At 56.2% G+C, this 11,345-nt stretch overlaps 3 protein-coding genes across 3 annotated transcripts; 2 read left to right on the top strand and 1 right to left on the bottom strand.

Moving 5' to 3' along the window:
* Window positions 1–3,773: 3,773 nt before the first annotated feature.
* Window positions 3,774–4,418, bottom strand: BGZ61DRAFT_457520 (uncharacterized protein). The gene is made up of 2 exons (XM_046246659.1): window positions 4,230–4,418; window positions 3,774–4,174 (listed from the first exon to the last, which is right to left on the bottom strand). The coding sequence occupies exons 1-2, from the start codon at window positions 4,354–4,356 to the stop codon at window positions 3,969–3,971; spliced, it is 333 nt and encodes a 110-aa protein (XP_046100363.1). The 5' UTR covers window positions 4,357–4,418; the 3' UTR covers window positions 3,774–3,968.
* Window positions 4,419–6,123: 1,705 nt separating this feature from the next.
* BGZ61DRAFT_74145 (uncharacterized protein) lies at window positions 6,124–6,925 on the top strand. The gene has a single exon (XM_046257039.1). The coding sequence runs from the start codon at window positions 6,257–6,259 to the stop codon at window positions 6,857–6,859; it is 603 nt and encodes a 200-aa protein (XP_046100364.1). The 5' UTR covers window positions 6,124–6,256; the 3' UTR covers window positions 6,860–6,925.
* Window position 6,926: 1 nt separating this feature from the next.
* BGZ61DRAFT_74146 (raptor N-terminal caspase like domain-containing protein) lies at window positions 6,927–11,154 on the top strand. The gene is made up of 3 exons (XM_046257040.1): window positions 6,927–10,682; window positions 10,745–11,068; window positions 11,128–11,154. The coding sequence occupies exons 1-2, from the start codon at window positions 7,084–7,086 to the stop codon at window positions 10,959–10,961; spliced, it is 3,816 nt and encodes a 1,271-aa protein (XP_046100365.1). The 5' UTR covers window positions 6,927–7,083; the 3' UTR covers window positions 10,962–11,068; window positions 11,128–11,154.
* Window positions 11,155–11,345: the final 191 nt, after the last annotated feature.

The following is an 11,345-nucleotide window of genomic DNA, read 5'->3' on the forward strand; positions in this document are numbered from 1 at the left end:
CGTTGAGCTGCATTTGTCGTATCATCCGCTAGATGACGTGCTCGCTTCTCAGCATCAAGCTCAGCCTTGGTCGCTTCTAGCCGCATTTGGAGATCCTTCTGGAGGTGTAGGGCAGCAGCGAGCTTTCTACTGAATTCACCTGACCTAGCGTCGGACTCATCGCGCTCACTATCGAGCTGGGGCGTGCTTGCGACGCTCCCACCCATGTGGGCTGCCAGCTTAGCCTTTGCATACACGGCTTCTTGGATCGCTGCATCACGTTGTTTCTCTGCCTCAGCAATCTGCCTAGCAGCGAGCACTGCCTGCTTGTCCACGGCACTCTGAACGTTAGCGAGCTCCGTTCGCATCGCTAACAATGCTTCGATAAGTGGTCGGTCCTCATCATCAAAGGTCTCAGTAGCCTTGTTATCAAGCACAGGGCTGAAGGAAGCATTGGGAACATAACCAGACTTCCGGGCAAGTTCCAGCTCCGAGGCATACCAAGCATTCCGGTTGCGCGCGGAGTCAAGCTCTTTAAGGAGAACGACTGTTTGCGAGTTTCGGGCTGAAGATCGTCGGGAAAGGGGATTGCTAGGTTGTCGGGTAGGCTGAGGCGGAGAGGCAGGACGCGGAGCAGGAGGCTTGAGAGTAGGTTCCACTGGGCTGTCGACAGAACCTGGAGCCCGAACTGGGCGAACTGGCTTGTTCTTGGCAACCTCTCCGTTTGGCTGGTCTTGCTTGGATCCTGTTCTTGAAACCGGTTGGGTAGGTGTCCTTCTGCCGTTCGTGGCCGGGGCCTCGGGTTGAGCAACAACTTCGCGTGCAACAGGTGATTGGTTCTTTGGGGAGGCTGACATGCTGGCCGGGTCATTCGACTGCGCGCGGACTCTTCCGATGGCAGATGTGTCGACAGTCGGTCTGGCTGGCATAGGGCCCTGAGGAGGAGGCCCGGAGGGCGGAGAAGTGGTGGCAACTCTTGGAAGCTTGGAACTCCCGGGAGGGCCGTTACTCAAGGGGCCAGGGTGCTCCACACCGTGAGGAGGCGACCTATGTCCATTCGGAGGAGCTGACGCACCCCCGGTGATCATCTTCCTTCCATCGGATGGCCCGTTCGAGCCATCACGCATAGGTTGACGGGCAACGGGCCCTCCTGCTTCACCTGCGCTTGGCCGTCGTTGCCCCTGGGTTACCCTTTGGGCGCCACCTTGTTGTGCATCATTGGGGTAGCGGATTTTGGAGGTGTCCAGAACATAGAGTATCCCCAAGTCGTTCACAGAAGCAGATGCGGTACTTGGTTCTCCACCAATAACAACAATTGACTTGCCCACTGTTGTCATACTGTGCCCAGACCGGGACGAAGGAGAAGGTCCCATGTTCTGGAAGGTATACCATCGTCGGGAGGAAATTCTGAATGCTGCGAGATCGCCTAGGTCTGTTCCCTCCTCTGTTCGGCCTCCGAAAACGTACATCACGTCGTCTACGAGAGCAGCGGCGTGGCCTTCGCGAGGCGCGGGTATGTAACCGATACAGTCTAGTTGCGTCCACGTGTTCAAGGCCGGGTCGTAGCACCAGACATCGTTGAACCACTGGAAGCCATTGGTTCCACCAAATCTCATCATTTTGTCAGCGAGACATCGGAGACGGAGGGCGTGCACGAGCCGCGGATGAAACTTACAGGTACATCTTGTCGTTGTACGTAATCATGGAATGGTTAGTACGCGCCGCAGGGATCTTCGGTGAAGTATCGCCTGCGACAAGAATCTCCCAGCGATTGTTGGGCATTTGTAGCTGGTTGAGGTCGAATGCGGAGAGGTCGTTCATGAAAAAGCCCTCGACCTGACCACCAAAGATGAAAATCTTGGAGCCCAGGATATTTAACGAGTGTCCATAGCGACCGGACGGTCGAGGACCGGCTGGCAGAGCTCGGGACCATTGTCTTGTGGCTATCTTGGATTAGCATCCGGTGAGTTCGGAGTAGCGCATGGGACATACAGGTGTTGAGCAAATACAGCGTCTCATCGAGGACATCCGCCTCATCAATTTTAGTGTCACCACCGTAGACGATGAACGCGTTGCCGACCAGCAAACTAGAATGGCCGACTCTCGGCCCAGGGCCCTCTGCGGTCGTAGCGAGAGGGTAACAAGCCATGTTGCCGCCAGCCTCGATCATCCACAAATCACCCTTGACGGTCGAACTATTGATTAATCCTCCCATCAAGTATATATCGCCCTCTTTTGAGGAGAGGGAGTTCACAGCCGCGCCATAGCGGGGGAAAGGGCTGGGGTGGTTGGAAGTATATGTTAACCGTCGCTGAGACCAAGGATAAAGCGAGGCGTTGGAGCCGTTCGTCTGAGGGCCATTTCGAAACTGTCGAGGACGTGTTAGCGGGTATGATAGCTTTAAGAGCACTAGACTCTGGCTACAACATCGCAGGGGCGACATACCGGCAAATCACTTTGTGGCTGTTGCGCTGTCTGATCTGCGCTTCCGGCACGGCGAGTGTGGCCTTGGTCGGGGCTTCCGGTGCTCCCATCGTTATCGATCGAATTCAGGCTGCCAGTCGGGGTAGCGCGGTGTTGCAATGCGTTCTTCTCGGCGACGCGGGCGGTGGCGCTCTGGATCGAGCCCTGTGAGCCAGAGTTGGAGTTGGCGTCGCGGCTGGCCAGGTTCCGCTCAGGGTGCTTTTTCGACTTGAATAGGAAGGCCATGGTGGTGAAGAAGCAGCCGCTCGGCGGCGGGGGATTGAAGAAAACAGCACTCTAGGTCGCGTGGATGCGAAGCAATAGGCGATGGGTCGTGGCTTCAGGAGTCGTCGCGCGTTTGAGAATGTCACGGGGGAGAGAGTGTGGCCAGGGCAAGCGTTGGGGATAGCCCGATCGTGGGGACTATGCCAGCCGCAGACGCAGGTACGAGGGAAGCCAGACTTGAGTACCGAGATGGCTGGGCGAGCATCGGACGGAGGCGCAGAGGGCCGGACTCGTCGGGGGAATTTGAGGTCAACCTCCCGATTTTTTGGGGAGGATGGGAGGGGGTTGGAAACGAGGGTGGACGGATGCGCTTCGGCACGCCTTCGAGGAGCGCAGGTCCTGATTCGTGCTGGCGGCTAGCAAGCGGTCGCTGGGCGAGGCGGGCGTCGGGAGCCAGATGGGCAAAGTCTCGGGCGGGGGCGCAGGAGGATGGAAGCGCCGGTGGTCGGGCGTGGTGATGATGGGAAACGGGAGAGAATGGCGACGGTGATGGTGATGCTGGCGGGAAGTTGAGAAAGTCCTTGGCCGTTGCTGTTCCTGCTTGACCTAATTACTGCCCTGGTCTGTCCGCTGGCCCCCGTCACGGCCGCCTCCTGTAACCTCCGCCTCCACTGGCCTGTTCCTGGACAGTGGCACCCGACTGCAGCACTGCTTCGCTGCTGGCCCGCCGTCGAGCCATCCCATGGCCAATCGCGGGCCTGACCTGGCCATTCTAACCTAGCCAAGACATCTTTTTTAGGGGTTGCAGCAGCACAGGACCAGCGGTACAGTGCCGCTCTGCAGTGGACGGTGGGCTTTGTGGGGGGGCCCTGGTGTACGGGCCAGGTACACGTGGGCCAGTGGCTCGGCTGGCCGTCCCCAAGGTCGAGCTGGAGTACTCTGCAGGGGGCCGCACAGCGCCATCCCCCTTTTGAAATCCAGGGGCTGGACGTTGATGGGACAAGTACCCAACTGCCTCTCCCGAACGGCACGATGCTCCCAAGTACTGTCCCTAGCCTCACTGCATCTGGCGCACTTCGTGCATACGTAGTAGCCTTACCGGCATGGCTGGAAACAAAGCGAGACGCCGGGCGATGGAGCTCGTACTTCGTTGCGCGGTTTCGTGTTTCTGTCTAGGTAATGTAGGGCGGCGGCCCCGACTTTGTTCTTCTCCAGACCTTCCTTGCATGTGTCTCACGGAGGCAAAACCTCCAAGTCGGCCGAGAATCCCCAGATGCCACCCACTTTTCACCACCCTCGGACTATTGCCGCTCACCGTGGCCACCGGTTTTCGTTTCATCCGGAGACCTTCGCACCCAAGAGTCCCCAGAGTTGTTGGATCGAGTACCGGTGATACATCGTGCCCCAGCCGGGATTAGAGTATTGCTTTGCCGTATTTTAGGCCGGCGTAGTCCGTATTTCATATGGCGTCCCGCTCTCGCCTCAACAATCCTCTGGTGCAGGAAATCTGATATCTTGTTACCATGTCAATAAGCGATGCAGTGGAACCAGGAATATCACACAGTGTTGGTTGAGGAATCCTGTCGGCTGGCCTCGACTTGCCACGGCGGCTTGGTGTTCGCGGTCCGTGGCGCCACAAAAGGGATGGCTCCCAACACCTTGCCGGAGCTGTGACAGTCTGCACGTCATTTGTACCGGCCCCCAGCAGCCAGCGGCAAGCAAACCACAGCCAGCGAGCCAACGAGCCAGCGAGCCAACGAGCCAGCGAGCCACGCTCAATTTCTCAAAGCTCAGGACTCACCGGCCACCCAGGGACCAGGGCCCATGAATCCAGGATGGCCATCGTAATCAACGATCCATGCTGTACTCGGTTCAGATGGTTCAGACCAGGCTGTCGTTGACCATGGCCCTTCCGGACATTAAAATCATTCTTCCCAGCACTCGTGTCCTTGGCCTTACTCGTTTCATGTTTCCCACTAATGACGCCCCAATTGGAGCGGGTTGGGGGCACAGACCATGCATGCTTCTTTGCGCTCCACACTCCAGCTTGCACCTTCTTTCTGCTGAGAAAAGGGGATGGGTGTGCCCAGGCTTCGAATCTCGTTCATACTGTGCTACCAACAGCCTACAGGCTCAAGGAACCCTTCGACGGCGCCTGTCAGTCCCGAGAGCTAGGCGTGACAGTCCAACAAATCCATCACGACCAATGATCTCAATAGTAGGAGCGCCCCGAGCCGATACAACCACAGGATTCCCGCTATACCAGCCATAGTAGAGTGCGATGGACCGCGCTTTGGTAGCACTATCCGTGTCAGCAGCATCTTCTGACGTTTAACGCTCCTCTCAGTGGTTGCCTCGGGTGCGGTTGCTGCCGTCAGTAAACGGACATACAGCAATCCGCCGGCTGTCCGCCCCGGTTTCTGTGTTTGTGTGCCCTGGCCGGGGTCCCCTTTCACATAACTCAAGATATATCCCAGGATGTCCTCGTCATTGGGTGGAAATGCCACCGGATGAGTCTCTGTTATGCTCCCCAATCGGGATGATGGCCTTGGACGCCCAGGCTTTAGCCTGGCACCAGCCCGCAAGCAAGGCATGGCATCTGTCATCCGGACGACAACCAAGTGATGAGATGTTTCGTCAGGGACGGCCAGCATGCTTCGTGTGCATACCGCAGCCTGCTGATGTCGCTGATCTACGAGTGCATCCCGATCCGAGTCTTGGGGCTCGGGAGTTAGACCAAGGGGAAATGCATACTGGGCCAATGATTTCGATGCGGCCCGTCCGGTTTCCGGGTCGCTAGCATGAGCAACTGCTCCCGTCGCTTGTACTTCGCACAGCACATTACATTGATGACAAATATTCATCTTATGCTGTTCCTCGCAGTTGTCCAATCTCGATGCAGAAGCTTGGGCCAGCCTCATTGATAGACGGTGCATGCATCTGCACAAAGCAAAACCACGTGCATGGTCACGCGCCAGGCTCATTCGTTCCAGATCTGGCTTAGTGCTTAAGATTCTCCTTGGCGCTGAGGCATGTGGCGGCCGTGTGGCTGCGGCTGCAGGCTAGCAGCAAGGCACTGGAGCGCGAGGCAAACAGAGGCAGGCTGATAGGACGTGGCGGCCAAGTGCCAGCACCAACGATGAAGAGTCGGTCAGGGAATGAATCCCTGGGATGATCCAATCGCCGAGCCAGAGGCTGTGAAAAGTCAGCTGTACAGAATTAGGAATCCCACCCGAAAGGCTGCAGAATTAGGAACCAACGCGGTTCAAGCCTTGCATTTTAGACGGCTCTATGGCGCAAACAGCACTGGCCAGCACCCAACAAGCACCCAGCGCCCCAGCACCTAACTGAGGTGCTTGCCAGTAGTGGCCCTAGCTAGGTACCTATTCCTAATTTCTGCGTCGGTCCTGGTCATCCGCCCGCTGCGCCAAACTCTCGGCCTTCTTCATCAACTCCTCCTCGCACCAAAACTCATCAACCAAACCGCCTATTTCTGTTGCTCCTCGCACCAGGCAATTCGGCGCTTCTCTTGTTGCCTCCTCGCACACGTGCGCCTGTCACCATGCTGGCTTAAACTCCCGCATAGACCATGACCGCCGTGTCGACACAACAAACGTCACCCCCTCCGCTGCTCCCCAACCGCAACTCCTCCGCCAGCTCCAGGCCGCCGCCGACACACGACCGCCACCACCACACGACCGCGAACGACCTTCTTGCGACCGGAACCACGATGGCGCTGAGATCGGAGCTCAACGGCTCTTCCGCGCCCGCAGTCGAGGTTAATGGAGATGCCTCCAGAGCGCGACCAATGACCAACGGGCGTTCATCTCACGACGCGAGCGTCAACGGTGATGATGACCCACGACCTTCGAGTGCGCCAGGACGACGGAACGGTGCCCTAATTCTAGATGCCAGAGATGATGTGGAACCGCAACGAGTACAACGACCCATGAAGCCACTGCTTCTCCGATCCAAGAGTGAATACGCGCATCGAGCTCTGGAGGACCCGGAGCCGATAGAGGATGACATTCCCGAATGGGGGGCTCGACATGGCTTCGAGGACCACTATCAGTCCGAGGATATCATTTCCCAGCTTGCAAACGTGAGTTACAAGTTCTATTCTATCTCCGTCCATAGCAGCCGGTGTCGTCTTCATGTGGTACATGCATCTCTGTCTCCAGCGGCTCGATGACGATGGGAATGTGGTTTTCTGGCACACTTCGCGCTCAAACCTCTTCACCTCGGTCCTAGAGTTTCTCGCAAGTCCAGTAGTCACCAGCCCTCACGTCATGTTCCGCTCCCGCTTAAGTCGTGTGTCTCCTCAGCCCGACTCTTCGGACGCACTTCGGTCTTTGCCATTAGATTCAATAATCTTCAAATTATCATTACAGCTAACTTCTCTGTCAGAATTGGTACATGTATTTTACAGATAAACGACACGAGACGACTGGCAAACCGAAACCACTTCAATACGAGCTTCAAGACTGGCGCCAGCGAGACAGACTCAAGACTGTGTCTGCTGCCCTCGCGGTCTGCTTAAACATTGGCGTCGAGCCGCCGGATCAACTCAAGACGAACCCAGGTGCCAAGCTTGAAGCATGGACTGACCCGACCGTACCACCCATTCAGAAAGCCCTTGAGAACATTGGGAAAGCACTCCAAGCCCAGTACGAAACGCTGGCGATTAGAGCACGCTATAAACAATACCTGGACCCATCGGTGGAGGAAACCAAGAAGTTCTGTATTTCATTGCGTCGAAACGCCAAAGACGAGCGTGTTCTGCTGCATTATAACGGTCACGGAGTCCCCAAGCCCACCGCATCTGGAGAGATTTGGGTTTTCAACAAAAACTACACGCAGTATATCCCCGTATCACTGTATGACTTGCAACATTGGCTACAAGCTCCCACGATCTTTGTGTGGGACTGCTCGGAGGCGGGTAACATTCTCAACAACTATCATCGGTTCGTCGAGAAGCACGAGGAGGAAGAGGAGGAAGCGGCGGAGCGCGACCCCAACTACGTGAAGACGAACTTCAGGCCGTACATCCACTTAGCTGCTTGTGCAGTCAAGGAAAATCTCCCAACTAATCCCCTCCTACCCGCCGACCTTTTTACTGCTTGCCTCACGACCCCAATCGAGATGGCACTTTGGTTCTTCGTCCTTCAAAATCCGTTAAAGACGAACGTCAGCCCGGAGCGGGCAAAAAAGCTACCTGGTCGCCTTCAGGAAAGACGCACGCCGCTGGGTGAGCTAAATTGGATCTTTACAGCCATCACAGACAGTATCGCATGGACGACGCTGCCCCGGGATCTCTTCCGGAAGTTCTTCCGTCAAGACCTCATGGTGGCGGCCTTGTTCCGAAACTTTCTCCTTGCTCAGCGCGTTATGACTGTCTATGGCTGCCATCCTCAGTCGTACCCTGCGCTCCCCGATACTCACCAGCATCCTTTGTGGGAGACTTGGGATCTGGCTGTCGATATGGCTTTGGCCCAGTTGCCCATGCTGGAGAAGAAAGAGAACGAAGGACTCGACTACGAGTACCAGAACTCGACCTTCTTCACTGAGCAGCTCACGGCTTTCGATGTCTATCTCACCAGAGGTGACGCTATGGCCCAGAAATCCCCAGATCAGCTACCCGTCGTGCTCCAAGTACTCCTCAGCCAACAGCATCGAGTACGCGCGCTTATCCTTCTGGGCAGGTTCCTGGATCTCGGCCCGTGGTCAGTTCAACTTGCTCTCAGCATCGGTATCTTCCCCTACGTTTTGAAATTGCTCCAATCCGCAGCGGCAGAGTTGAAACCTGTCATGGTTTTCATCTGGGCCCGGCTCATCGCCGTGGACATTTCTTGCCAACAGGATCTTATCAAGGACAGTGGCTACAGCTACTTTGCCCAAATCCTCAAGCCCTCTGAGGGACTGCCCGTCGTCGACAGCGATGAGCACAAGGCCATGTGTGCCTTCATTCTCGCCATGCTATGCAAGGACTACAAGAATGGCCAGATGGTTTGTAACCAGACAGACATCATGTCATACTGCCTGACCCACCTTCAGAACGAAGAGAACCCGCTTCTTCGACAGTGGGCATGTCTCTGCATCAGCCAGCTGTGGCAGGATCTGCCCGAGGCAAAGTGGCGCGGGATCCGGGAGAACGCATACGTGAAACTTGCCTACTTGAACAAGGACCCGTGCTGCGAGGTGCGAGCTGCCATGGTTCACGCCATGACAACTTTCCTCGGCATTCCTGATCTCACAGACGAGGTTGCTCGCATCGAAGAGTCAATTGCATGGGCAATCCTCGACATGGGCAACGATGGAAGCCCTATGGTCCGAAAGGAGTTCGTCGTCTTCTTGTCGCACTTTGCTGTTCGTTTCGAGAACAAGTTTATGGTTGCAGCCTACGAGCAACTTGTGGAGGAGAAGGAATACCTCCTCTTCCCGCCTAGGGATGACGGCCAAGAGCACAAGATGGGACTGCACTACGCGAGACCGGACAGCCGAAATAAGGACGGCAGCATCAAGCCTACTGCCCATGGTCTGTCCCACAATACTGTTTACATGGCATTGTGGAAGCTGGCGCTTGTCCTCAGCGTGGATCCCCACCCCGAGGTGCAACGTGAGGCCACTGTCGTTGTTGATTATGTGCACAACGCGCTCCTCAGCTCAAGCGCCGGAGCTCCAGCGCAATTGGTGATGAGCGAGATTCAGAGGCGGGCGAGCCGGATGGCAAATAGGAATGCTCCTAGCGCTAGTCAGCGCAACAGCCTCATGGGCACACCCAATACACAGCCATTGCCATCCCCTGGGTTGCTGCGCAGGACTGCCAGCCTTTTGTTCCAATCCTTCATTGGAGCTGAGGACAAGTCGAGGCCAACGACACCAACGTCCCCGGCACTTCCCAGGTCACCTTCTATGAAGTTGACACCGGGCCAACTGACTGCTCCCCCTGAGCAGAACGACCAGTCGACGCCATTCTCGCAATACCACGTTGCGCATGAGCCTATGTCAGGAGCCTACAAGCAACGTGACCTGACAAAATCCCCCACCCTGCCTCTGAAGAGCAGGTTCCTCGAATGGTCCATTGAGTACTTTCGCGAGCCGCAAATGAAGCCGAGCGAGGCCGATGAGCCCGGTAGCACCGAGTACAACGAGCGTCTCTGGCGAAGAGCCCGGAACGAGAACATCCTACGAGAAACACAGCCAATGAAGCAGCAAGCCGGTAGTCATAAGTGGACTAACCAGCTAGGCATTGTCAACAACGGCGCTCAGCCTGCCAAGATGACATTTCATCAGTTTGAAGATCATCTAGCCGTGGCTGACGACGGAAACACGGTGTACGTATGGGATTGGAAAAAGCAGGGCCGCTTGAGCCGATTCAGCAACGGAAACCCCGAGGGATCAAGGATCAGTGACATGAAGTTCATCAACGAAGACGACCAAGCATTCCTCCTTACTGGGTCCTCAGACGGAGTGATCCGCGTATATCGCAACTACGATTCCGATGCTGAGTTAGAGCTCGCCTCGTCCTGGCGTGCCCTGACACACATGATCCCAAGCAATGTCAATTCGGGCATGGTGTTTGATTGGCAGCAAGTGGCTGGCCGAGTCCTTGTTGCTGGAGACGTCCGAGTGATTCGGGTGTGGTACGCAGCGTACGAGACTTGTATCATGGACATTCCGGCACGGTCAGGGTCCTGTGTCACGTCGTTGACGTCGGATCAGATGACGGGTAACATGTTTGTTGCCGGCTTCGGCGACGGAGCCGTGCGAGTATTCGATACTCGCAACAGACCGCAGGAGTCGATGGTGCGCAAGTGGAAGGATGAGTCAGACAGGCAATGGATCAAGAGTGTGCACATGCAGCGTGGTGGTCAGCGAGAGCTACTGAGCGCCAGCCGTAATGGCAAGGTCAAGGTGTGGGATATCCGAATGGACAAACCCTTGCACTCGTTCCAGACAACTCGGGACACGCTCCGCACGGCCAGCACGCATGAACACCTCCCGGTATTCGCAGTGTAAGTACATCCGGGTTTCGGAACTGAAGAAGCGAGGATCATTACTAACCGAATCGGTACAGGGGAACATCAGCCCACACGGTCAAGGTCTTCAATTTGGATGGAAATCAGCTTTCTTCCGTCGAGCCGTACTCGAGCTTCCTTCAACAGAGCAGAAGCTCGCCAATCTCGGCGACAGCGTTCCATCCACACCGACCCATCTTAGGTTGCGCTGCACGGGGCGACCACCATATCAACCTTTTTACTTGCGAGAAGTCGGAGCCATTGCACCTTGGTTAGGGCTCTTGGAGCAGTACTTTTGGCTTCTGACCTGGATAGATGGAGAACGGTGTCCGATTAATATGCACACCGTCGAGACGGGGAAATCGGGAATGAACAGCGCCCGCGTAATGAGTCAAGGTGCAGGGAAGCGAGATCGGAAGGACCTAATTCGTGCGCTGTATAGGTTGCATATCATATCATCGGCGTGTTTTGATGTACGGGCGTTCAGGGGACACGGCAAGCGAGGCGAGGAGAGAGCGAGCTAGGGGACTTTGCATTATCCGAGGGCACTTTGGTCCAGGACAAGGACGGGCACTTTTTCAGGTTAGGTACCTCATCAGTGAGTTACATGTTAGAGCAGCGCGTCGGAGAGAAGCTTCCTACCTTAATGGTGTACGATTT

Source organism: Ilyonectria robusta (assembly GCF_021365365.1).
Source record: "Ilyonectria robusta strain PMI_751 chromosome Unknown BGZ61scaffold_19, whole genome shotgun sequence".
NCBI classification, from domain to species: Eukaryota; Fungi; Ascomycota; class Sordariomycetes; order Hypocreales; family Nectriaceae; genus Ilyonectria; species Ilyonectria robusta.

Excerpts from the sequence above, each read along its gene's own strand:
- BGZ61DRAFT_457520 (XM_046246659.1), bottom strand. The coding sequence starts at position 4,356 with ATGACGTGCAGACTGTCACAGCTCCGGCAAGGTGTTGGGAGCCATCCC. Across the intron at positions 4,175-4,229 it reads AGGATTCCTCAACCAACACT|ATTTCCTGCACCAGAGGATT; the intron begins GTGTGATATTCC and ends ACAAGATATCAG.
- BGZ61DRAFT_74145 (XM_046257039.1), top strand. The coding sequence starts at position 6,257 with ATGACCGCCGTGTCGACACAACAAACGTCACCCCCTCCGCTGCTCCCC.
- BGZ61DRAFT_74146 (XM_046257040.1), top strand. The coding sequence starts at position 7,084 with ATGTATTTTACAGATAAACGACACGAGACGACTGGCAAACCGAAACCA. Across the intron at positions 10,683-10,744 it reads CACCTCCCGGTATTCGCAGT|GGGAACATCAGCCCACACGG; the intron begins GTAAGTACATCC and ends GAATCGGTACAG.